This window comes from Hipposideros armiger, unplaced genomic scaffold (assembly GCF_001890085.2).
Source record: "Hipposideros armiger isolate ML-2016 unplaced genomic scaffold, ASM189008v1 scaffold_114, whole genome shotgun sequence".
Classification (NCBI taxonomy): Eukaryota; Metazoa; Chordata; class Mammalia; order Chiroptera; family Hipposideridae; genus Hipposideros; species Hipposideros armiger.
The window spans coordinates 3,160,590-3,188,184 of record NW_017731464.1 but is presented as its reverse complement, the minus strand read 5'-3'; the positions used below and the strand labels follow the sequence as shown (position 1 = coordinate 3,188,184).

The 27,595-nt window shown below is 41.1% G+C and overlaps 2 protein-coding genes across 2 annotated transcripts in view; both read right to left on the bottom strand.

The window, feature by feature from the left end:
* NFU1 (NFU1 iron-sulfur cluster scaffold) overlaps window positions 1–5,687 on the bottom strand; it is a 7,343-nt gene extending 1,656 nt beyond the window's left edge. The window contains exons 1-2 of the mRNA XM_019647688.1: window positions 5,570–5,687; window positions 2,836–2,936 (exon numbers count right to left, since the gene is read on the bottom strand). Of these exons, the coding sequence (XP_019503233.1) occupies window positions 2,836–2,936; window positions 5,570–5,631 (163 nt within the window). The 5' untranslated portion in view covers window positions 5,632–5,687. The remainder of the gene's footprint in view (window positions 1–2,835; window positions 2,937–5,569) is intronic.
* A 5,552-nt stretch (window positions 5,688–11,239) lies between these two features.
* Window positions 11,240–27,595, bottom strand: part of AAK1 (AP2 associated kinase 1) — a 195,115-nt gene continuing 178,759 nt past the window's right edge. The window contains exon 18 of the mRNA XM_019647614.1: window positions 11,240–18,067. Coding sequence (XP_019503159.1) covers window positions 16,944–18,067 — 1,124 coding nt within the window. The 3' untranslated portion in view covers window positions 11,240–16,943. The remainder of the gene's footprint in view (window positions 18,068–27,595) is intronic.

The following is a 27,595-nucleotide window of genomic DNA, read 5'->3' as shown; positions in this document are numbered from 1 at the left end:
ACACTTGCCTCTCAAGTGTGTACTTTCATTTTCACTAAATCACTTTAGCTTTCCTACATCTTTCTTGCTCTTGAATTCTTTCTTGCACGGAGACAAGAACCCAGTCACCGCTGCTCCAGGTTGAGTCCTCTCTTGAACATCCCTGTGAGCCTCTGGTGACAACACAACCAGAATTCAAGCCCCGCCAATTTTCCAGCACTTAACCACTGTGCATAATACCACTCCACACTCATTAGTGCCAAGCATAATAGGAAAATAAATTTAAAATCACTCTTCCTATCTTATCATAATCCTCATACCACGTATCTTAGGGAACACAGTGAAATATCAAAAAGCAACAGTTTTATTTTAAATCCAAGATTAAATCTGGCAAAACACATGGTTGTTATGGAAGTGCTTTTCTTAACATTTAATTAAAAGAGAGGATTCTAATTTGACAACTTATTCTTGCACCTTGTCATGCAGGTCCAGCTAACTGAGGCTGTGATTTCCTTGATGAAGTAGAAATAGAAACTAAACTCCCATACATTTTCCTTAAATCATTGTCCTATAAAGATATCAGTTGGTGACTTGGTGACGAGGTAAATCCTAAAAAAGAAAAAAATTTTAAATGATAACCTCAATGTCCAAGTACATGATTTAAAATATTTATACCTGTAACCAATAAATGCCTCTGGGAATCTGTGTTCCAAGGAAGTAATTTTTCAGATACAACATTAAAGAAAGAACTGCCACCACTTTCCGTAAATATAAACAACAAGATTCTTTTAACCCTGGCTCTGACTAATCATTTCTTGCAAACTTCCTTAATAATTTATTGTTTAACCAAAATCTCTGCACACATTAAGCACTCTACCAATATTTCAAGAATTAAATCTGACTTTTTTCTAATCAATCCATTTGTGTAAAACTATCTATGCAAGGAAAAAAAATTAGAAATACATGAAGGTAAGAACTATAAGTAAAAAACTTTTTTTAAGAGAGCATAATCTATTTATACTGTCTGAAGTAGAATACATGTTATCACTACATAAATATTCTCTTTTGACAATGAACAAAGCTATTGCAAAAGGATAATCTGACTAGGTATTAACAAAATCACTTATAGTCTAAATTGGGTTTAATCTGGTATTTCAAAAATGACTTCCAGGTCCATCATCCAGAAAGATGCCCCTGGAAGTATAAGGGTAATACCAGAATAGAAAGGCTGATCTAAAATAATTTTTCCTATTATGCTTGGTGTTAATATATAAATAGGTTGGCATAAGTTCCCTCCAAACTATAAATTAGTATTGTTTCAAGTCAGTATCAGAGACGAAAATCAGCAGATTTCCAATTTGAAAAGCCTAGATGACCACAATTCCAGTGCTACAAAACTTACAAGTCCAATTAAAGTAGCTTAACAGGCTGAGTTACTCAATATTTAGACCTAAATATTCTGTGATTCAAGAAGACAGGCCAGACACTCCTGCTCTTGCCCCAGTACACAGGGGATGCAAGGTCTCTACCCGAATCCAACTTGGGCCATTAGCCAGTCAGCCACCTTCCAGAGTATGGTTACAGGAGGTATTTAAGGTAGTGATGGAAATGGAGATGCGCCAAGAGCTGAATCATTAGGCAGAAGATAGGCATGAAAAACAGGAGCGGGAGGGCAATCATGTAACCCCAGGGACCACCCAGGTCCAACCCTCGGGGACTAATTTTGTGGTTACAACATCCTGAAAAGAGGGAAGTAAAATCCATCTAGAATTATCTGGTTTTTGATGCCTGCACAGAATGTTAAAGCTTACCCTTGGTTTAACCTTAGCCTCATTACATAATAGTTACAATAAATTAGCACTGTGGTTTTAACCGCCCCTCCCCCACCCATAGGTTTTTCTGTGTGCATTACAGGTAAGGGCATGTGCAGAACGAAATGGGTTGTATAACCTACACATGTCAATCAAATGGCGCAAGTCTGTACGTCACACACAGAGCTGGCCCAGAGCCAACAATATAAAAAGCTCAAGCCCCAAACCCTTCAGGACCATTGTCTCTCTTGACTTGGCCTGTTCCTCCCTTAGAAGGTATCCTAATAAACTTTCCTTACTCTATACCTTCATGTTTGTTGAGCTGTAATTTTTTACTGCATTACCAAAAGGACCGAGCACTTACTCCAGTAACAAATCCAAACTCTTACAGCTCTATAAGCACATATAGATAGATATTTATACACAGACATGCACACCCTCCTCCCAAGGTTCCCTAACCACATTACATAACAGTGATCATATTTCAATAACTTTCAAATCCTATCTTCATACCTATTTCCAATATTAAATAAAAGCATGCAACATCAACAAGGTTGTCAAAATAACAATAGCGATTCTGACAAAAAAAGAAAAATTACATTCAAACAATACTATGTTCTACAGTCTGGATGAAAGCTAGAAATTTATTGATTTTAGAGATATTCTTATCAAAATAAGTAGGGCAATAGCTTAAAACACATATGATTCTTTGAAACACAAACTCATTTGTAATTTTTTTACATTTTCATTTCAGAAATCATTTATTGAGCAACTCTTATGTTCCAGAGGAGGTGGAACAAGGTCCTAATATTTCATAAATCTATTGGACACTGTACTCAGGTTTCTTGAAATTTAATGTCAATGATAACTGTAAGCAAATAATGATAGTAAAGTGTGACGTTATGATAGAAAAAAAATGCTATGTTCTTTTCATAGGCTTCTGAATAGAAAATGGACAAATCTCATCTTTTATGACCCACAAAATTTCATTCGAGCAGTTTCATTAGCTTCTGAAACACACTGTCTCTAAGAGGTGAAATTTTACCTGTGTTACATAATGTTGCAGGTAGTGGGAAAAGTGGTCTTGGTACAAACTGATGCAGAGGCTGTTTCTTAACGGTGTACGGATTCAGCATATGACAAAATCTACATAGGAAAACAAATAAAATGACATTTTAAGAGAAAATCTTTTAACCTCAGTTTCTACTTCTCATACGTTAAAAATAAAACATAATGAAAATAATAACAAAGCTCAATTTTCATTTTCCATCCACAACATTATTTCCACTTCCTTATTCAAGCAATATCTACAAACAATTTAAAGAAGGGCTCAAGGGAAAATTTATAGCCTTGATAACTGCGTGTACAGAGGATAGTGCAATATCTGGTGTAAAACAACAGAAATGCATCTGCATTAGTGATTTATTACCTGGAGTCCCACACTCTTAGTTAGCTATGCATGAAGGTTGCGAAAAACCACAAACTGTTTTTCCCTTAAATTTTTTAAAAAACTAGGTAATAGAATCACATGGTTCCAAATTTAAAGGGAAAAAAGAAAATACAGTGAAAAGTTCCCCTCCTTTTCTGTTTCTACCACCATGTTTCTCCCTTGGAAAGAGATAACCTATGCTATCTGGTTTGAAAGATATTTCAATACTTCAAAAAATATCATAGAAAGTGTACTATTTTCCTCCAAACTGCTAAAGAAGCCAACAATCTATATATGCTTTTTTATTGGAGACATGTTAGTATTTTAACTTTGGTTATTTCACTCTGATTGAGGAAGTACTGATTGGCTATTTTTTCATGCCTTTTACATTAAAAACAAAGGGAAAGGAAAAAAATATTACAGGAAAAGGAAATAAAAGACTTTAGTAGTGAAAAAGTTCAGAAATCTGATGCAAGTTCCTTTAAAATCCAGTTTACTTTAAAACACTATAGTTATCCATTACAGTAAGTCCCCGACCTACAAACGAGTTCCATTCCGGGAGAATGTTCATAAGTCGGATTCATTCATAAGTCCGACACAGTGAGTCTTACACACCTTTGACACAAATATACAATGTAAAGCCAATGGCTGAACAATTCATGTTATAAGAACGAGCGACGTCTACCATCATTTTGCCTCGGTTCAATCTCTCAATTATTTTCACTTTGTTTCCATGGTTATTGCTTTGCGCTTCCTAGCAGTCCCCTCCACATCACCACTGCTTTTCCTCTTGCTTCTAGACATCCTGGGCTCTGATTGAGCACTGCACTGTATACTATCTGTACACTATCGCACTGTACAGTAAGCACACAGCAGCACAACTCTGACAATGTCTGGCAGATACGTGAGCTACTTCCGCGATTTGTTTGCATCTACGAATGTTCGTAATGCGAGGTCCGTTCGTTATCTGTGAAAGTTCGCAACTTGAATGTTCGTAAGTCGGGGACTTACCGTACAATTTTCATTTCACAGGAGTCACTGGGGGAATTTTAAACATATATATGATGTTGTTGTTTTTTTAACATTTCTGATTATTTTCACCTACAAACTCATTAAGGGCACTATCTTCATTTCTATGTCTCTAGCAGCTAGCACAGCGGTCTTAGTTCCTCACCTCTAAAATAAAGTTCGTATTCACAGCTACCTCATGAAGATTGGGGCACAGATGGATCCAGATAATCCATGCAAAGCACTTAAAACAATGCTAGGCCATGTAGTTAGTGTTCGATATACGTTAGCTACCACAATTATGTGATTGGTGCCCAATAATTATTTATTGAATGGAGTTCAAGGTTTGGGGTAAAACATTTTTATCTAGAGCCCGCTGCCTAAATCCTGAACAACTTGGAATATGGATAGACAATGAAAAAATCAATCTTTTTGTCCCTTAAGCCCTGGGGAAAGGCAGCAGAATGGATAAATATTCTAACAGAGATGGGTTTAAAGTAATAAAACAGTTAAGGCAAGTTAAATTATCCCAGGAAGACATTATTCAAACATAAGAGGGAGCCAGGAGGTGACTAAAAAAAAAAAAAATCGTTCTACAAACGTTAAGAAATGCATTTAAACGTCAAGAGCATCATTAGCATTAAAATTCCTAAAATGAAATCGATCCCGGTTAAGTCCTTTCCTCCTTTTGTTCCAGATGCAAAGTTGGGGTACAGTAATACCTACTGAAGTCCTCTCAGTGCCTTTCACCTAACCAGTGTTGTTGACAGATAAAATTGTCAGGGCGCCTGGAGGGGGGAAAATCAGGGGAAAGCAGTGGGCTGAAGTGGAAGAGAGGAAACCTAGGGGTCTGGATTCTCATCGCAGATCCACCACTTAGATGCTGTGTGACCTGTCACGTCACGTCCCCTTTCTGGTCCTCACCGAGAAAAATGAAAAAAATGAAACAAGGTTATTCTTCATTCTACATGGCATTCTGATTTTGCGTTTAAAAGGCAGAGAAAATGCACGTGGTCGAAAGGCTGGAGCGGGCCACACGATTTTAAAACAGCTCTTCCGCTGAGTCTCTACAGCCAGTCTGTGCGAGCCTCCCTACGACAGGGACTCAGGCACAGGGCCTCACAGCCTGGGGCGAGGCAGGCACTGGGGGGGCGCGGAGCTGCCTCAATGACAGACGCCCCTTCAGGGCGCAACCCCCAACCGCGGCCACCCGGGCGGAGCCAAAGGCTCAGTCAGACGACGCACTTTTCCCCACCGCGTCTGAGGGAGTGGGCGGGGCCCTACCACTCTAAGGGCCAAACCCAGCGACACCCCAACACGGAGCTCAGAGCTCGTCACCTACCGCCTGCGCAACTCCGCGGCGGTAGCCGCAGCTCCCCAGCCCAGCCTGGCGGCGGCAGCCATCTTACTCCGCGCCCTGATACGTGACACGGGCCTGCCCCCTTCGCCGAGCAGCGGGAACCCCGCGCAAGCGCAGGAGCAGGCGCAGGCCGGCCGGGAGTTGGCCAAGGACCGTGGAGAGCGCTCTCTACCGGTCGTAGGCGGCGCTACGGAGGATGAGCTGGGCACGCTTGTGCCCCGCTGTTTGCAACCACTGCGTAACTACTGCGTAATCCTGGACGATTTTGGGGGAAAAAGAAATCCCCTGGTAAGGGACGCATGCGCGGAGCCGTACATTGCTTTTCCTACTTGGTGGGTGCTGCTTTTGCACCGACAGACCCTGTGGTTGGAATGCTGTTCCTCATCCCTAAACCTGCTCCATTGCCATTTTGTAGGATCCAGCTCTCCTCCAGGCTCAGCTCAATGACTGCCTCAAAAGACTCCCTGGAGCGGCCCCTCTGAAGGTGCTCGCCTTCCTCCAGCGAGCTGCCTTCCCTTCAGTTGTGGGGCTGATGTGGACCTCTATGTCTCACCCTTCTGTTATGTCTCACCCTTCTGTTAGGCTGGGCTTGTGAACTTGGTCATCTTGGACCAACACACACACACACACACAGGACTTACCTAGTGCTAGGCTGCCCTTTGTTGCATAAGTATGAGTATTGACTAGTTTCCAAAGTATAGAGCCCATTAAGTACTCTTCCAAAACCTTACAGGGGTATTTGGCTTTCTATAGGACAGCAGGTTCTCAGAGTTTGGACTGGGTGCAGCAACAGCATGGAAACATGTTGGAGATGCAGTTATCAGGCCCCACCTTATGCCTACTGAATCACAGTCTCTGAAGGCGTGGTTCAGTAATTGTTTTCACAAGCTCTCCAAATGATTCTGATGCAGGCTAAAGTTTGAGAACCACTGCTCTAGAAGATATACACAGAGTACTGGCTTCTGGAACAGAAACGACACACCTGTTGTTGGACAGGTTGAGGGCACACCCAAGACAAACCTGGTGGTTTATATGGTTGGTGAAGCATCAGAGAGGGTGGGTAGGTGGGGCTTTGGACTTGCAGCTGGCCTGGACCTGGACACTGTGAGCTGGCTCTGCTTCCTCTGAGTACAGTTTACATTCTCAAGGTTGTAACCCTTTGGCTTCCAACCCTGTCTCTCTTCCATGACCCATTCTACACCTCAGTGCCATCCAAGGCTTTTCCTCTTATTCTCTTCTACCCAATAACAGGCCCAAGACAGGGAATGATCTTTCTATCTTCAACTTCTCTCTCTCTTACAGATTCCTTCCCATGAGAAAAATCCTGCTTTGCTCCAAATCCCCTTCCAAGTCTTTTATTCCAAGTCAAATGGCATAAAAGAGTTATCTTAGAACTTTAGAGAGTAATTTTAGAGACTGGATTAGTTTCCTATTGCTGCTATAACAAATTATTGCAAACTGAGTGGCTTAAAACAGCGAATTTATTCTCTTACAGTCTGGATATCTGAAGTTTAAAATCATTTTCACTGGGCTAAAGTCAAGCTGTCAGCAAGCTTTGTCCTTCCAGAGCAGCGGTTCTCAACCTGTGGGTTGCGACCACTTCGCGGTTCGAACAATCCTTTCACAGGGGTCGCCTAAGACCATCGGAAAGCAAAAAGATACTTACATTACGATTCATAACAGTAGCAAAATTACAATTACAGAGTAGCAACGAAAATAATTTTATGGTTGGGGTCACCACAACATGAGGACCTGTATTAAGGGGTCACAGCATTAGGAAGGTTGAGAACCGCTGTTCTAGAGGCTCTAAAGGGAGAATCTGTTTCCTTATGTTTTATACCTTCTAGTCTAGTGGCTACCTGTATTCCTTGGCTTCCTCCATCTTCAAAGTATCACTCGAATCTTTGCTTCTGTCATCACATTGCCTTTTTCTCTGACTTCTCCTTCATCTCTCTTAAAGGATGCTGTGATTATGTTAGGACCTCCTGGATAATCCAGGATCATCTCCCCATGGCAATATCCTTAATTTAATCACACCTGCTAAATTCCTTTTCATATAAGGTATCATTCACAGGTGCTGGTGATTAGGACATGGATATATTAGAGGAGCGGGGAGGCATTGTTCAGCCTATCACAGAAACAACTTTTTTTTTTTTTAAAGATTTTTATTGGGAAATTGGGGGAAGGGGAACAGACAACTTGCTGTCCTTTTGTTCTTCAGTCTAGTTGTGGAGGATGTTGCGTCACTGGCCCAAGTTGGCACCATCATTGCGCTCTTCCTTGGCGAGGCAGATCAGTCACCGGCTTCTGGATGGCCGCTCACGGCAGCTGCTGGCCGCTCACTCTGGCTGCTGGCTACACACGGTAGCCCATGGCAACCCACTTGCAGTCGCTGGTGACTGATGGCAGCCCAGCTCCAGGTCAAGCTGTTGTTCAGCATCTTAGCTGTAGAGGGCAGTGTCACTGGCCCTCATATGTGGGATCCGAACCGGGGCCCTCTGGCGTCCCAAGCCAGTTCTTAACCAACGCACCACTCGGCCGGCCCACAACTTTTTTTTTTTAATTCACTGATACTATAGTGTAATAATTCTCCTTTTCTGTCCTAAAAAAATTCCATCTAAACATTTGTTCAGTGATGTTATTAGTAAGAGAACTGGAGGGGAAAAAACATTCACATCAATAATATTGGGATGCAAGTTAGATATAATAAGACATGGATAAGGCTGTTTATTTTAAAAAGAGAAAAAATCACCAGATTGAATCAGCAATTTAGAAGATAAGGTAGCAGAAAAAGCCAAATCAGAACAGCAAAAAGAAAAAAGAATTTAAAAAATGAGGATACTCTAAGGAGCCTCTGGGAAAACATCAAGCATACCAACATTCGCATCATAGGGGTACCAGAAGGAGAAGAGAGAGAACAAGGAATTGAAAACTATTTGAAGAAATAATGATGGAAAACTTCCCTAACCTGGTGAAGGAAATAGACATAAAACCCAGAAAGCACAGAGTCCCAAGCAAGATGAACTTAAAGAAGCCCACACCAGGCCAGCGAGTGGCGCAGTGGTTAAGAACTGTCTTGGGAAGCCAGAGGGCCCCGGTTCAGATCCCACATATGAGGGCCAGTGACACTGCCCTCTACAGCTAAGATGCTGAACAACAGCTCTACCTGGAGCTGGGCTGCCATGGACTACCGTGTGTAGCCAGCAGCCAGCGTAAGCGGCCAGCAGCTGCCGTGAGCGGCTGTCCAGAAGCCAGTGACTGATCTGCCTCGCCTGGGAAGAGCGCAATGATAGTGCCAACTTGAGCCAGTGAAGCAACATCCTCCACTTAGACTGAAGAACAAAAGGACAGCAACTTGTCTGTTCCCCTTCCCCGATTCCCCAAAGCTGTTCCCCTCCCTCAATTACCCAATAAAATCTTTTAAAAAAACCTGAATACCACTCACTGATGATTTCCCTCTGTCAGCAATCAAGACTTCTCTCCTGATCCACCCAGCTAATGGCCATCTGGACATCACTATGCAAGCCCATGAGCAGGCACAGGGCATTTCAAAACACTGTGGCTATCTCACCCAATATTTTTGAATATAGGTATTTTAACTGGACTAATATTGATGAATTTTCATGAAGAAATTCCATTAAGTGAATTTAACTTTTGGATCAATTTACTAGGCAATGCATTCCCATTTTTTTTGGTAATATTTTCATTGGGATCCAGTCTTTATATATATTTACAATACAGATTTATTTATTCATCAAATTTTTGTTCATTTCAAATTTTACTAATGGTATCTTTTGCTACTAAGTTCTCTTGTGCCCACTGTACCTGCTAAATTCAAATTTCCCAAGTCAAATTTTTAATTTAAATTTTATTGTTTTTTAATTTTATTGGGGAACAGTGTGTTTTTCCACGACCCATCAGCTCCAAGTCAAGTAGTTGTTTCAATCTAGTTGTGGAGAGTGCAACTCAGTGGCCCATGTGGGGATCGAACCGGCAACCTTGGTGTTATGAACACTGTGCTCTAACCAACTGAGCTAACCGGCTGTCCTCGTCAAGATTTCATTGTTCAATTTTTAACCATGTGCAGTTTTGAATTTTACTTGAACTTATTTCTATTGGTAATATTCATTATAAACTAACTGAATAAAGGCTGATAGGTAGATTATGTTTAATTTTTGGTTAGTCTATGAGAAAACTGTGATCAATTCCCCTCAGATAACCTAAGGTTTCTCTAAAGAGTGAAAACAAAAGTATGTCCTTGGAATCAGAAGGTCCTGTTCAAAAACAGAATGAGACAGGATAGTTGGTAACACTACTAATTTCATCATATCTGACTCTAGGAATTCCATATTTAGCAATTATCATGGTCCCAAAACTTCAGCACTGGAAAACTGGGTTGCCTTCTGAAGGGAATACTTTGATTCCTTGTGGGCCTCTAGGCTAAGCTTACGTAAAAGCAAGTTGAAGAATTACTTGGGTCTCCTTCCAGGTAAGGTGACATGCTAACTTAAGCCATCTAGATCTTACTGCTCCAATAGAAGGAAAGATAAACGCAAGGAAAAATACATAAGGGGAAAAGATCTTTGTCTCCAAATCCAGAGAAACAGGTCAAAATCATCTGCTCATGGCTTTTTCCTGGGTCTCACCCTGGTTCCTCCCACTGGGTTCTCAATTAGGGGGCAATTTAAGGGCACCTCCACCCTGACTGGTCTCTTACCAAACGGTCTCAGGGCTGGCAAAAAAGGGAGAATGCAAAGGAGCTCACCCTGTGGGAGATGGGGCCTCCACCTCCGGCTTTCCCTACAAGAAAGGCAGGACTGAGACAGGTGAGCTCTGTCCACCTTTGCAGAAGGATTTGACTCCTGCATCTCAGTGGGAGTGATGTAACCCTGTGACCAGGGTAGCCTAAGTCACAGATAAGGAAGACTTTACTTTTGGTTAATAACTTGAAATAGAAAAAGTATAAGAACTTCACATTATAGAACTAGGTGGGCATATATTTATAAAAATATAGTTCAATCAAATCTTCAATAAATCTTCAGAAAAAGTAGGCAACTTTAGTTTCACTCATGCATAGTATGCCAGAACTCTTTGGATCCATAGATCTTCTTTGAATACCATCTCTCTGAACTCAGCCCATCACCAGTTCTCCGTGAATCATGGATGTCAAGTTCATTAAAGTTCAAATATTACTCTATTTTCTCAAATTTGGAGAGGAAACAGGCAGGCAGGTTCTTCCTCACAGTATATAATCCATTTCCCCCCAAGACTTCTGTCTTTAGTTTTTTATGTTAATGCTGGTCTCTCTTCAGGGATATCTATCTATCTATCTATCTATCTATCTATCTATCTATCTATCTATCTATCTATATCTCATATTGATTCAGCTCACATTCAATAACAGATACATTAGAAGCTCATAGGAAAGTTTGCATAGCAGGGTGCTCTGTGGGTTTCCCAGCTGTCTTTATGGCCCTATTATCTTGTATTATTTCATTTATGTCTTCACATAACATCTGGAATAGAAAGCAGGTCTCAGGAAATATCAATGACAGCACTGGAAAGCAACCAAGCAACCAACCAACGGAAAGTTGTTCTTTGAAACTTAAAACTCCTAGGAAGATCTGACATAAGAAATAAAACAAAGTGTAAATCATTTATTTTAATTAGGTCCATTTTAATAAAGTGTATAGGAGTTTACAACTCAAACATTATTATTCATAAAAACTATCAGGTACATAAAATAGATCACACGAAGAGTGCAGTAACATAAATCCAATAGTCTGCAAATCAGAGGTATTGCAAAAACTGTTAAGATTGACTTTATAAGTGTCCTTTTCCCTTCCTTCCCCCTGTTCACAGCCCTTGAGATTGCATGCACATATTGTTCTCTGAGGTCCAATGACCTCAATGCTCCTTACAGCTAGGTTGACCTCCTCCTTTGGTCAACTCAAAATACAATCAGCAGAGGGAGTTCACCTCTTCTCCAGGGAATGAGCATGGTCCTTGGCCTGTATTTGGTTTCCATCCCTAAAAAATGACATTACACTTTCACTCTTTCAAAGTAACATCTGGCAGTCCTTGTGTTCTGGTCACTACTGCCCTTCCAACACTATACATGAGCCAAGAATTCAGGACAAACCATAATGAGTTTCATCCTTGTGGATGAGAAGAGCATACTTACTGTGGAAATGAGGCTAAGGCAATGGCTGATTTCCCCCCACCTTTATCTAGAACTCTAGTTCTTACTCAGAGAGCTGTTGGCAAAGGGAACCAAATTTACTCCTGCCAACTACCGACTGTCACCTTTGGTATTCTTTGGATGCCTTTATTAGGAGGTCTCAAGTTCACATCATGGCAGAAAACATCACACACACACACACACACACACACACACACACACACACACACTCTCTCTCTCTCTCTCTCTCCATTCACACTCCCCAAACAGGAGTCTTTGGTAGACTCAAGAGTACAACTGACTTGCCATTTCAGAGTGGAAAGGCTACATCATCTTTTACTACCAAAGTCTCTTTAACATTGGGAAAAACCATTTCTGCAATTTTTACCAAAAGGAATCAAATAGATCCCTTTAAAGTGCATATACGGTTCTATTATAATGCAATGCCGATTTCATTTACTTGATTTCAAGAACAAAACATTCTTACTATCAACTCAAAACAGTGTCACACATATTGAGATTGCTGGGAAGCAGCTCAGGCTAAATTTCTAATGTAATTTACAAGTTATGGGAATACTGGATGAAGCCACCAGTGTGCCGGTTAACATGGTCATTTTTACGAGCTATTCTAGAGTCCCTTCACATATACACTTGCCCCTGTATTCTAGGGCACTCTGGGCCTCTGTTACATCAAGGTGAAGAGATGCCTTTGGGTTATGTTTCCAGAGCAAGGCTGGGGTTCTGCGACCCTTCCTTCATCCTTTCTTCTAGTCCATAAGAAACGGGGGAGGTAAGCCATTTCATTCTTATTTTGAATTATTCCAGTGTGGTGAGATTATCACAGGCGAGGCTAAAATTTAAGAAGAAACTGTTTACAGTAAAACCAGAGGCAAATAAAAATTAACATGATCATTCAATCACACCTCTCATCATCCACTTACTGGTATGGTCATAATAGGGGCATGTCGTGTAAGGAAGTGAGGTGGGATCAGGAACAAGAAAGATGAGCCAGGAAGACTTGCAGGGGTGGATAAAGAGCAGGAAAGAGCTATGTCTGGCAGTGTTTTAATGATGGGACCTTGGGCACCACACACGAGAGGCCTATTTTCTAATAAAAGTCAAGGTGCAAATGAGGCAGGTGGGACCAGGAAGTCTTAGAGAGCAAGGTGGCATTCTGGGAATCAAGACACTGCCAGTGTAGATTCCATCTAAGCTGAGCCAGCTTGGTTTCAGCAACCTAGCCAATTTATTTTGTAGCAAAAGGACACGAAAACAATTCCCAACCAGATACTTTTTATTTTCAAGCATTTTGAAATCCCTCCTTAAGTGAACTTCACAAGTCACAAGTTTGCAAGTGTTCTGGTGGTTAAAAGCAAAAAAGAACAACCAAAAAACAAACAAGTCATAGTTGACAAAGGCATTGGAAAAACTAAGAATTTAAATTACATGATTTCATTTAAAACCTTCATGTTTACTCCATTGGGCAGGATTGGAGGATTAGAACTCAGGGGTGGTTGCAACGCTTACAGGTGTGCCTGTCTCCTTAGGAGTGTGGTTCTCTCAGCGGCTCTCCTGAGTATCTTGCATCAAAATAATCTGGGTTCCATATTTCTCAAAAAATTAGCAGTTTTCTCAAAAACTGCTTCTGTGTGACCAGCAGCCATTCCACAGTTGACTGGCTTATGTTCTCCAATTTCAATTCCAAAGACATAGCAGAGAATAACATATTTATGAAAGGGACCTAAGTGACTCCATTTTACATGGTATACTTCCTGCTCCCCTTCTCTCGTTTCCTATATGATAAAGTTTCCTATTATATATAATACATACATAAACTAGGATCTATGTGTTGATGACTTTTCTTTATGGAATCAAGTACAGCATAATTCAATTTCTATTGTCAGATCACTCTGGTGGTTACATTTACTTTAAATAAAACTAAAACCTGCTACTTCATGCGTGAAATGTCCACCAAACAGCTAAAAACACTGATACACATGTATTCTAAAACTTAATAAATAATGGGTCAATATGATACTGGTATTTTTCCTGGAAGTTTAAAAGAATTCTTGGTTGCCAAAAGAAACTCATAGCTAATATGGGCACATAAACACATACTCACTAGTCTACACGTATGAAATTTGCAACTCAACAATGAGTGGGCCCAAACTAAAGTTTCCCTTAAGTCCTGGCAAGCCTCTGCTTCAGCATCAAATTTTGTTCGTTCCATTTTCCAATCTAACAAGGATTTGGAGCTAACGGGCTGAATGTGAGCCCAAGAAGCAGATGTTAAATATTTTTCACCACATATAAGGCAATTCATTAATTCAATAGTGCCTGTTAGTCAATTAATGTGGATTCTTTACGAGTTCATCAGTGTAGGATGCGATGCAATGCTTTATTCTAAATATATTCTGGCTCATTGTGCTCCACTGAAATGAAAAGTCACAAGGTCCCGCATTCCCTATCAAATGTGTAAAGCAAATAACACATAAAACAAACTAAAACAAGAAATGCAGTATTTTGTTGACTCTATATTTTCTTTTTCTCTTTAATTTTATCCTATTGCAGTACACTTGTTGGAAACATGCATTTACAACTAAATCAAAGCACCCTGAGCACTCCTGATTCCCTTAAAACTAAATTTTCCAGATTTCCAGATTCAGGATGGCCTCTGGCAAGTACATTTTATCTTTGAATAATACATGTACCCTATATGATCAAAAGAAGATCACTGAAGAAGTCACTAGCTACTAGCTAATAATATACTCCAATAGTCAAAAAAATTTCATGTTATCACTAAGAATACAAAAGTAATCTGTGTGTGTTTATATTCATTTCCTATTCAAAGTAGGTATTTAGAGTCTCCAACCATCATAGGTTTCCAGTGAGAATAAAAAAACAGATTACAAGCCCATGCTTGACAAATGATTCAATTACATAATAAAAATCACCATGATTTTATTGATTTTATCTTGAGAACTAAAATGGCTGCTTGACTAGGAGGGAGTGATCAAAGAACCAAAAGACAGACATTTTGCAAGGCTGTTGTAGAGGTAATCCTGAATATTTGGAAGAGTGAATCAGAATGACCTTCCACTTTTTCAGAGTTTCTGATTTGGGGTGAGAACACTCCCTGAATATTCCTAGCCTCTTAGCTCCTGCCTTTGAGGGCTTTAATTGATAATGACGAAAGGAAGAGTTTGGGGTGCCATAGCATTAGCCAAAACTATTCACTCAACTGGAAAGATAATTTTCCATACACTGCTACATAGAAAAATCAGAAATGACCACTGAGAGAAAGCAAATTCTTAGAATAAACATTTAGCATTTAACAAAGTGAAAGACATTTGTTTCTGGCACGATAGAAACTCAGTTGGAACACCATTGCTGGTGGCCCAATTCAGTGCCAATTGTTTATCTTTTAACCTGGACATTTGAAATAGGTAGAGACAAAACAAAACTAGAAAAAGTCTTGAAGCAGCTGTTCATATTTTACTGCCAAGATCCCTGAACTTCAAATTTAAAGACTATCACACCTCATCAACTGCAACAGAGTTTGGCATTCAGACTTGATTCTTGGATGAATTTCCAGGAATTCTTAAATCATTTATCTGGTTTGGTAAGCAACTCTCTCAATTTCTCCAGCTAATGGGAAAAAAAAAATCACTAACATTTACTAAAATCCCAGGAAGCTTTCAACTTGAAACATGGTGTAGCAACTCTTTCCATTAAGTTGAATTTCCTCCGAAGTCTTCCCATTGGGACATACATTTCCTTTTAAGGCACTAATAATAAAGGTATGAAAACAGCTAGGAAATGAGTCGGATAGTTCCAGAAAGAGAAGACATTTCAACAACACAAGTCAGTCATCTAGCTATGGCTTACTTCAACATTTAATGGGGAGAGAGAACTGAAAGGTTTTCATGGCTAACTGATTCAGCACTTTTCCATTTTCCCAGACAAACTTACTTACACGTATCAGATTTCTATTTCCTCAAGAGACAGTAGAGAAAGATGGCAAGGATTTGGAACAAATAATCGAACAAGCAAGCAATCCTAGCTTGTAAGCCTAGTCTTATGATTAACGAATTCCATAATGACAGCATGGAGTGTTCAGACCCTGAGGTCTTTAAAAGACCACATACCCAGTGGTTGGAACTCTAACAAGGTGCTCTTTCCTATTGTTCTGAGTGGTAAATGTATAAGGATAAATTCTCATGAACAGGTAAATGGAATTTGTTAACTACAAATAGCGGATTCTGGAGAAAAATACATCTATTCAGAAACCGTAGTTTCAGCAGGTTTTCCTACACCTTCCAATGAATTCAATTTTGCCATGATAAAAGAACTAAATAAAATCGGGTTCAAGTCAGTTAGTTCAGGAGACAAATGCCACTAAATGAGTGACAGTGGAGGTAGGCATGCTGGGACAGGATTATCCTAAAGGAAAAATGCTTCCTGTGCACACACACGCCACACCCAAACCTGTGCACTCACACTAATCTAAAAAGTGGCGTGGACATGGGGAAGGCTCAACGCTACGGGACATGAGCACACATATCCCACCTGTTTGCATTTCTACATAGGGAAAGGTCAGACACACGTGAAACACGCACAGACACGCATGCACGAGGGCCAGCCTGGCTGGCGCAGACTCAAACAGGTGCAGAGAATCCTTCTAGGGCTGCTGGTTTTACAGGAATGATGAGCATCTGCAGGATTCCACTTCCTATGGATGTGCAGGATTTTCATCTTGCATTTCTTTCCAGAAATATCTCCTTTTCAAAGAGTTATTACATCGAGTCCTGGAAGGACTAATCTTGACTCCTCAATGACTCCAACCACGTCTGCAGGAATTAAAACTAACAACACTATGGCCCCTTTGGGGTGGGGGTGAAGTATTCCAAAAAAGCAGAGTTCTGGGTAGAGGTGGAGATGCCTGAAAGTCCAGAAATCGAGATAAACCAAAGAAATTGGCATAACTTAAAAGGGGTTTTGACTCAGTATCACTGCTACTGAGTTTGTTGACTGAAGTTCTGCTCTGACCCGTGGAGATGAAAGACAGTAACTGATAATAACTGATGTATTTCTTCTGAGGAAGGCTCCGCTGGGAGTGGGGTGGTGGGAAATTGAGGGTGGGGCAGACAGAGGCCTAAGGCTCAGGTATTGCTCCTAAGGCTTCTGCTTGCCTGACTTTGAAGGAAAGGGTGCTAAGGCAAAAGGATCAGCAGCAGGCAGCTCCATAGTCCTGGAGGAAAGGGATGTGATGGCAACAGAGCCAGCTATGGACTGCTTGTTGGTTTGCGAAACGATTTTGTAGGCAGCAATGGGCTGGGCTTCTGGACTTGGCTCATCTTCTGGGCTATAGTGACGGGAGTATTTGGATAAAGACTGGGGGCGGAATGGTTTGCCAGCCATGGGGCCTGAGGCAGCGTCTTTCTGGGGCTGAGGTCCTTTGTTTCTGTCATTAGGATGGGCTCCAGGTTCCAGGGAGGATCCCCTGGGTAAGATGCTGTCAAGATGGTCTGCCGCTTGTACAGAATGGGAGGGGAGGTTGGACTGTTGGACAAAGCCAGCCATGGAATACTGAGATCGGACAGAGGCGTACACTGCTCTGTCGAGGGCCGAGAGCACAGCGGCATCCTCTATCTGGCTGAGGACACTGGCCTGCGCAGGCAACTCCTGGGAGGTACTCTGGGCGACTGTTAACTCCTCCATACTTTTCTTCTTGGTAAAAGGAGCTCTCAAGAACACGTCCTCTGGCTGGGAAGGAGCCACACTGCCCTTGGAGACAAATGGGGCTTTGGAGAAAATGTCCATGTCATCAGCTGGAACCCTTGAGCTCCTGAAGGGGGCTGTGGCAAAAACGTCTGGCTCCCCGAGACCATCAGTGGTTGGTTGTGTGAGGACTTGAAACTGATGTTTTCTTCCACCCTGCCCTGCCGTTGCTTGCTCCGTAGGGACTTCAGGCTGCGTGAATGGAATGGCCCCTCCCAGCTTGCCCTGTGGAGGCTTGCAGCTTTCGTCCTCTTCTTCAGATTCCATGAGGAGAGGTCGAGACCCACTGCAGTCTAGCATGTCGCCCTCGAGGTCCGTCCCTTCCTCTTCACTGCTGTGGAACGAGCTGTTGCTTGAGGGGCCATCCCGGGCCAAGTAGTCAGATTCTAAATTGTTCTGGGTTTTCATGTCAGGTATTCTGGAGGGGTCTGGATACAGGGGAAGGCCTTTAACACCCGCTGATTCTTTAAAGTGCTCTACAGTTATTACAGGACAGGGGTTGGGCTCTCTCTGGAGACCTGGAAAAGCACAAAATGCAGAATTAATGCACAGGTCCGTTCGACTCTCCTTGACACATTTAACGGTCAACCCGCGGCAGAAATATTGTGGGACCAAATAATAGATGTTGGAAATGGAAAAGGAAAAACAGAAAAACAAACGTCAGGCAAGGAAACTGCACACAAACTGGAACACAACCAATCACGGTTTCACATTTTAGAGCATGAGAAGCACGATGTGCAGGACAGGGGATGGTGTTAGGCACACAGACATTGAGCAGAACTACGCAGCTCCTCCTCGAGGGCTAGGCACTGACTCCTGTGCTGCCTGGCAGTGGCTCATGATGGAATGAAAGCAAACCCAGTCACTCATCTCCACATATGCCATGATGGTTCTGGATTATGCAGAAATACTGTCTGGGGACAAATTCAGTTCAGCATTGGACATGTGGTCGTCTGCTCCACACTGCCAGTATCTAAGGAAGCCCCCAACTCCTTACCCCTGAAAAGTAGCAGGACGTGGCTTGCTTGATAAATGGTTTACTTGATGATTTACATCGTAAGCACCACTCCAAGAGCACGACAGTGCTCCAATGCGAGTACTGAAGGCACTTTCTCAGGGGAGGAGACATCATCAAAATCATATTAAATAAATCACCTTTGGCTGGAGCTGCCCTGGCATTTTTCTTTCAGTCTTCTAAGTTTAGCAAAGATCTCCTCTGCTTAAATGAATCCATCATAAAGTTCTTGAAGGAGAAGGAGTAAAATGCATGGGAAATTACACAAGTATTTTGCAAACTAATAGACTAGTCTATTTCTATCTAGGTAGAGGTGCCTCAGGGTGCTCTGGCTTTTAAAATCAAATAGACAATTATCAGAATGCAAGACAGCTTACCTTCCAAGAAATATTAGCAGGTTAGAAGTATGTCATTGGGCACATGTTAGCAAGAGGGCAGGAAAAAGGCATATGTAACTAAGCAAGAAGAATCCAGAGAAAGGGTGGTTGGGGGTAAATGTATCATTTCATCATGGGTTTCCCAACCCACCAGGATAAGAACATTTGGTACAATGATTTGGATTTTCTAGATGACTTGGAACCTCTGTACAGAGATAATTCAATCGTCCCCTCCCCACATTACCCTCTCCCCTTCTATGCAAACCATTAGCTTGTAGAAACTTCTGCTAATAATTATCCCGTTCAAGTTTTGGCTTGAATTAAGCACACAGAACACAGCAGAAGCAGCATCAAAATCAGTTTATTGGGAAACCAGTCACTTAGGAGACATTACATTGTAAAGAGATGTAGAGAGCTGAACATTTTAGGAGATATGTACAAAAATACTATGCTTTTCTGAATCCTACAACTTTTTAGCAGTGCTTCTTCTTAAATAGCTCTGACCTTAAATATTGTTTCCAGAAACAAAAAAGGTGGGTTTCCCCCCCATTTTTATCTCCCTTTCTAACATTTGAATGCATTCAGTGAATTCCAAATTAGGGTCTTTAAGTTCAATTCTGTACTGGTGCCAAATGGCTTTCTGAATAGTATTTGAAGAATATGATTTGAAGAGGATAAATTTTTCCTTGCATTACAACTGGAATATGTGTACCTGCATGGTGATACGCAAGCATTGGTTGATAGGAAATAAACAAAATACCTGATCCCTTGCAATCTGGAAAGACATAATCCTAACCTCCAGGTAAGTATGTTGATATTAGATCTGTCAGTGATTCCCAGATGATGACTTCCAGGAAGAAATTCAAATGAAAGGGGGAAGAGATGTTTTCCAAAATAAGATTTACCAAGCAGAGTGGTGTAAAAGTCCCCCCAAACTCCTTAAGCCACTTTCTAACATAGATCTGTAGGACAAAGGTCTCAGTTGCTAAAACTAAGGCACAATTTCTCATCTTCCAAAGCTACCCTGAAGTTGATGTTATTAAGCTGGTTCTGCGGATGAGCAAAAGATCTCTTGGAGGGAAAAAAAAAGGTAAATTTAGTTAAGTCAATGACCAAATCTGGCATTATATAGATCAATAAAGGAAATGAACAATAGTTTGATTGGAGTTAGTGTTTATGGGAAATTTAAATGGGTTTCAGTGAAATCAATTTGTGTGCAGGGATTGTCAAAAAGCAGCTACCTATAGAATCTGGGGCACTTTGGATGCCTGCAGTGCTAGTGTTACATTTTGAAAACTGTCAAGTACCCAGCAGGGGTACCCATATCCAGAGTTGGGCAGGATGGAAAACATGCCTAACTTATCAAAATTCCTTCTGTTAAAAAGTGGGTTCTTGGTCAAGTCAACTGGAAGCTTGCCAACTCAGAGCATTCTATGCCCTCCATGGTGCGTAATGGTGAGTAACTTACAACTTATAAAATTCACAGTCACAAAAAATACTACAACATCGAGTTTGAAGGGAAAACTAGACTCTTGTCCTTCAAAACAAAGCCAGACCTACTTCATATCTCTTTCAGCGTGAATCTATTTATAGGACTGGAAAAATACATGTAAAAAATCTTCCTGAGAAGGCCAAGTCTCTCAACTTGCCCATTCCTTTTTAGAAGAGGTACAGTGTGATGGAGGCAGAGAGTAACCACCCTTTGCAAGTCTCCTAGCCTGGCACTCTGGAGACCAAAGAAATGCCGGTAGCTATGGAAAAGCACAGGCATCCACATTCCCTCAGGGAATTTTGGGGGGTGGCTCCACAAGAAACAGAGGAGTCAAGAGAAGGAGAGATTCTCAATAACTGTAAACAGAAGACAGATATTAAATCTTGTCGGAAGTCAGTGGTCTTTTTTTTTTTGAAACATGAGTGTGTTCTTGTTGGGAAAGCGCATGTCTTCAGGGTGAACAGTCCTTGTATATGAAGACAGCCTTGTATTATCAGGAAAACGTGTCTGGAGCAGCCTGCCAATGAGCAATAAAGGATTTACACTAATTTAACCTTGTGCTTTGGCGCCCAGTTCCTTTGGTAACCAAAGGCATGCACAGCAGATGCCCTGTGACCAGAGCCAGCTGCTTCTGGGGGGGGGGGGGAGCCTTCAGCCCAGGACCTGGCCTCACAGTCTGCAAGTCTGCAAAAGGGTCTTTCTTATCATGAAGCTATTTTTCTTATCATGAAGGCATTTTTCTAAATCCCCCAAACTGGGTCATGTCTCTTTTTATTTTGGTTTAGCACATTAAATTAAACAAGAAATCAACGCACTTCTTTTTCTTGCTCTGATGTAGAACTGTGGGCCAGGTTAAGGTTAAGTGCCTTTTCTGACACGTCCACTAGGGGTAACTCCATTTTTTTTTTTTTTTTTTTTTTTTTTAGCTGAGCCATTCTGCCACCTGTGGCAGCTCAGCGGCTGCTCAGCTCGGGCCAGGACTTGAACCGCTGTTGCTCAGAGCTCAAACTCGTGAGCGAGCTCTTAACCAACTGAGCCACTCGGCCGGCCCTTCCATTTTTGAGGCTCCAAATTATACAGATTTCAGTAAGAGCTCACGTGCTTCAGAGAGTAGGAAAAAAGTCCCCAAAAGGGATGACTTGGCAACTTCACTAACTCCCTACTAACTTTCGAAGCAACGAAAAGTGCTGAGTGATTTGGGATAGGTTAACCCTGGAAATTTTATATGATGGACATAACGAGGGTCATCAGAGTGCTTTCTAGAACATCAAAACTGAAGACTTAAATTTCAGGCTGGATATTCCTTAGTGCAATATATCATGCACAGCCAGAATTTTTACTCTCCCCTATATTATAAATTGAAGTAACAGTTACAAGGAGTCTCAAAGACATATTTCTTGCCAAAAACTGAAAACGAAAACATGGAGTATTGAGAAACCTTCTCACATCGTTAGCAAGTAGGAAGCAAAATAACCCTTCCTAAGAACTTGAGAAATGCAGCACCAACTGAAATCCACACTCTTGGAGCCAAAACAGGGAATCAGGAGATGTACATCAAATTAACAATTTCCATGACCTTTTGGCTTAGATGATAAAATTAAGCATTTGGTTCTACCATATGCTGTGCAGTTGCATTAAACCCCACGACTGGGGAATAAGGGATCTGATGGGAGCCAACCCTGGCTGGTGACGCTGTGCCTCTCAAGCCAGTGGAGCAATTAAATGAGAGAGATTTCTCCCTGGGCATAAGACTGCTGTTGCCAACATAACATGTTTAATTAAATTGGCCTGGGTGCATCAAAGATTAAATTAGAAGAGGAGAGCTGCAAATCTGTGCCCTGTTTTACAAGCCCGTGCCTGGTCATATCACATGCAGGCTCCCACGGGTTTTATTCTCCCTGGTCACAAGGTGAAGAAGGTAGGGTAGCCATGACCCATTAAAATGTCCTCAGCATGTCTCTCACCCGTGTCCGCACTTCCCTGGAGCACAGGTACTTACAGTCACTAAACAATGTGTTTCAATCCTTTTTGTAAAAGTGAGTTTTCAGCTCAGGAAAACAGCAGCTATTTTAAGTTTATTTATATCTCAGAACATCAATGGTCCTGTTTGAACAGGTAAAAGTCTTTATTCCCCTGTATGTTTACATAAGAAATTTGTTTACAGACTTGTTTTTTTATACAATACTTGCGTAGCAATTTTCAAATTTCACATTTACTGCATAAGATAGCTTCATGTACCTCTGTTTGCTTTGTCTTCTGGGGGAGGACAGGATAAAGACCTGTGGTAAATGTACATCCACGTGACGAGGGGGTGTGCAATAGCAGAGCAGAATACTCACAGGAAGAGGATATTTAGGACACTGCCACAAAGTGGGAACCAAGGGTCTTCCATTCTAGCAACTACCACCATCTGGTAACTTTGCATTACCCAAAGAACCTTCCTCCCTGACCTCAGTAAAAGGAAACCTTGGAGAAACAAAATAGTATCTTGTTACTATTTGAAATGGAAGCCATCCGGGATTCACTGTGACTCAGAAAACCCAGGCACATCCGGGAACATTACTAGCAAGGAAAAGGAAAAGGCTAACTCTGTGCTGGTAAAAATTATAGTCTCTAGAGAGGAATAAAAGATAACAGCGTTGTAGTATCTGGAGTGTTTCAGGAAAGATTCCATTTTAAATATCCATGTGATAGTTTTCTCTGTTCTGCTTGGCAGCCTCTAATTTGCTTAATTCCTGTTTTTGTTTTGTTTTTTTTTTAGTTGAGGGAAAATTGTCATTTTTATCCCCAAACTCTATAAGACAGTGGCTACAGGATCCTGATAATCTTATACACTGAGGAAGTTAAAGACACCTGCAGATCATAGACAAACTTCATCATGGGGACTTAATTTTGGCCCAAGGTATCTATAGCGTGCATGTGTTCAGATTCCTCCATAGCTCTGGGCTCAGGTCAACCCTAAAGGCCTGCCTCTTCCCACAGCACTGCTGATGACAAGCTGTTCCTGACCCAGGGGAAGGATAGGCTGGGTGGAATCAAAATGATCAATTATCTGTCAGGAGGGTGGGAAAAGGTACTATAAACAAAACTAACATTTCACCTTGGGAAAAATAGGTTCCTTTTTTAAAATTATTTATTCCCCTATAATTACTAGCAATCCAACTTCTATAGTTCTAATTCAGAAAGAGCCAAGTTCAATATCAAATGACACAGAGTGACAACCTGTTTCAGAGATATTTTTTAACACTTATCTTTCAGTTTGCTAAACTATGCTAAAGACAGGCAAAAATCACAGACATTCCCTTATTCGGAATATTAAGGAAATTATGATTATTGTCACTTTCCATTATACGTTTCTCTCTGGGAATTTTCTATGGATTATTCTTTTCACTATCTTCAGTAGTAACCACTCTTCATCTTAGGGTGGTGATTTTGCTTTTGGAAACAGTTAAACGTTACTCAGAACCCAGAGTGGTGGAAAAAGTAGATCAAGAAAGAACATACTTTCGGATGCTGGAAGCAATACCAATTAGATAATAACACAACTGATTTCCTTATACCATATTACCTTCCTTGATGTTATTTTTAAGAAGAGGAGTTTCAAAAATAACTTAGATGGCAGCATCATTAGAATAAGTATTTGCTTCCCAAGTGCAACCAGATGTCTTTGAAGGGAACAACACTCAATTAGATGTCAAAATTCTGATATATCTGCTAAAGTAATCATTAATTACAATCATATTTATAAGTGTCCATTTAAACCTTATCACCTCTGAGGCCCATGTTTTTAAAAACATTGGGACTTGAATTTGGCAATCTAGTTATTTGAGCTAAAGGGAAAAAACAACAATTTGTGATTTTTTTTTATATAGTTACTACTCTTGCACAGTTGGAATAAAAGCAAATCAGAAACATATGCTTACAGTACTTATCCATTTTTAAATAGCAGATCATTGATTATACATTTTTTAAAGAAATGAAATCTGATACTGTTTTGTTGTATAGTGTATGTGTGTGTGTGTGTGTGTGTGTGTGTGTGTGTGTGTGTGTGTAATAGTAAAAAAGGAACATGTATGTCCCAAACTCTGACAATTTAGGCTTCTATTCAGATAACCAAGAAAGAGCAACCCAGGTTAGTAAAAGTCCATAAAGTCTGTTATAGTTCTCTAAAATGTCAATACTGCTATATATTAGAACTACATTAGATAATTGAAGAACGATCAGGATATATAAATCCTTCATAGTTCTCTCAAAGCATAATAATATATACTTAGAACCCTAGAATTCCATAATCTTAAAGACCATCTAGTCTAAATCCGCCATTATCTAAGCAAGAACAGTGGCTCTGAGAAGTGATGGTGGCTGCTGAAGGTGACTCAGACTGACCGGCAAAGGTCAGGATGAGGTCCCCATCCTGCCCACCCAGGCCTCTCCTCCCACCAGCCTGCCTCAGGTCCTATACCTGTCAAATGAACTGGATGGACTAGAGGGTGGTCTCTAAGGTCCCTCTTATAGCTCAGTCTATAGTTCCCAGGTCTATCAACTATCAGCACACTATACTCAGATAAACGCTTTTAGCTCAGGGACAATGCTCTATACCAAAAGGCCCCATTTACCAAGTCATTCACTTGTATTCCTTAACAGAAAAATAGTTCTCCCCTTTGAGGCCCTACTCCTACAGAATTTCATTCATTATTTCCCTCAGGCTTCCTCTACCCAGTCTCTGGCTTCTCGTGTGTTCTTTTCATTAACAGTCTCCAATAAACTTCACTGAGCCAGATAACTAGATATATATCTCAATGTAATTACGGGTAATTACATGAAAGGAGCAATTTAGAGATGCCTAATTTCTAAACTGTATACTTCAAGGTTTCGAGTAACTGGATATTTAATTATTTTTCTAACAGGTATGCATGAAAAAAATCAAATTGAAAAACATAGGCATACAACATTATTCTTATTTAAAAATAAACATTTCCTTCATTTGTTTATACATTCTTTCTATGTCAAGGAAAAAGAATAAGCTTTTGATCTTCAATGATATTCCTGTCCATAAAGGGGCACACCAAGTCCCATTTTCACTGCTATCCAATCATGGAGAGCTCTTCAAGGATGCTTTTTTATCTTCAGCAGGAAGGCTGTGCCTCCCTCAATTCTGGAAATGATCTATTATCCTCATAGAGGCCTCTACTTAGTTTAGCTCATCTAGTTTTAGCTGGCATGGGAGTATTTAAAGGAAGAAGGAAGGCTGAAAAGCTCAGACTTTGCCTCTGATGCCTTTCAAAGGGCTGCTCTCACATGGCTGGGGTCAGAGCTTGACCTCCAAAGTGCAGTGTTTTGCAAACTGTTGTAGCTGTTCAGCTCCTTCCCCCCCCCCCCCTTAAAGTGCAAATGTGAGGAAGAAGAAACAAAAGTACTAGATAGAGAAACAAGCAAATGGACTTGGAATTTTATTTATACAAATCTTATTAACTGTTTCCCTTCCGATCGTGGAAAATGGCACTCAAGAAAGAGGACCACAGTGGGGTTTTCTGTGCCCACCTGTTTTCAAAAGGGTGATTTTCGAAAACTGCTTTCCACGTGAGGAAAAATATATATATACTTCAGTGAGTAAGGACATACATATACAGAGGGTGACCGTGAGGCATGTTGTCATGTCAGTGCAGGGCCCTTTATTTAGTTTATGAACAATACTCTAAAGTTAGTGAGGAACTACACTTTGTTTTGTTTTTTAATCTAGGAAGCCAAGGAAAACCAACTGAACATATTTCATTGGCTGCATCCTTCAATTCAAACATCAGCGAGAAAGAAAGGTAAGTAGCCAGGGTCAAATTGTGCCTAGCTTGTCAGCATACTTATTTCTGATTATCTGAAAATAAACAACATGCTTAATCTACAAAGACAGAGGACCTGTTGAAAGCTTACAGCAACGCACAAGTCTACTCAGAATGATTCCATATGTTACACTGTAGGATTGCTGTGTAGTTAGTTATACAAGGGAGAGAGATCAAAACCCTGTACAGACACCTGATATCAGACTTGAAACGCCAAGTGGAAACAGAACTAGTCAGCATCTTCATTTATACACAATTTACAATATTTGATTCAAAATAAAAATCACAAGAAAAATACATCTGTTTCTGCTACAATTCCTTCCCCTCCCCCATCCACCCCCCAGTGAAAAGTCTTCTAATAAAAGGTATCATATTACCACCATTGTCTTGTTTTGGTCTAATTCTGAGATCCCGGCTTGGGATAGTTAACACGAAAAGGAATGGCAATGCTTGGGATGTATGTAACGGTACATATTTTATCCAAGGATCTCAAGTACTTGCAGTCACGTCTCCAGATCTGAGAATCACGATTCAATGGAAGCCAGAGTGCTGGACGGATGCTGGGCAGGTTGCATGGGGTGTAAAATCCCTTGGCTAAGTCAAGGTCAAAGTTGGTTGGCTAGAGCTGGGCTCACTTTCTCTTTTCAAGCATATCCCATCAGTCTGTCAATTTTACCCTCTCTTAAACCACACACCCATCTCCGGGCTACCACCTAGAGTTAAGACCAACTGAAGAAGCCACGTCTTCATAATAATGCAGCAGGATAAAAAGCAAAAACAGAGAAACACATTCATCAGCATCTGGCCAAAGGAGACAGGGGCTGGGAGGATTGACTCGGGACGCCATTCCTAGCAAGAATGAGGCAAAGGTGTCAATTCACTAGTTTCAGTTACAGTTAAGCTTTTGGTGGAGTCGATTCCGGCAGAGGTGAAGCTCATGGCATCTAGTGCTTGATTTAAGATAATGCTGTTGAAGAAGGGTAATGAGAAAACACAGCAAACTAACAGGGAGGAGCTGGCCAAGGAGTATCTGGAGGGCCAAAGTGATTTTCTTTCCTTATCATTTCTACAGGAGAAGGCAAGGGGTAGGAGATAAGGGCTAGAGGGTCCCTTATTTGCAGATTTTTAAAAAAATCATTTTTCTTATAATTCCGTAACGAAAGTGTGTATTACGATATGAAGGTTACAGAACTGCATCTGCTACTGGGTCACGGCTACAGGTCTATGAGCTGATCCACCAGCAGTAAAGACCTGGCTAGGTTGGGAAGACTGGACTCAGAGCTCCCACTGCTGTTTCTAGAGTGCCCACCTGGAAGTGGAGAGATAGG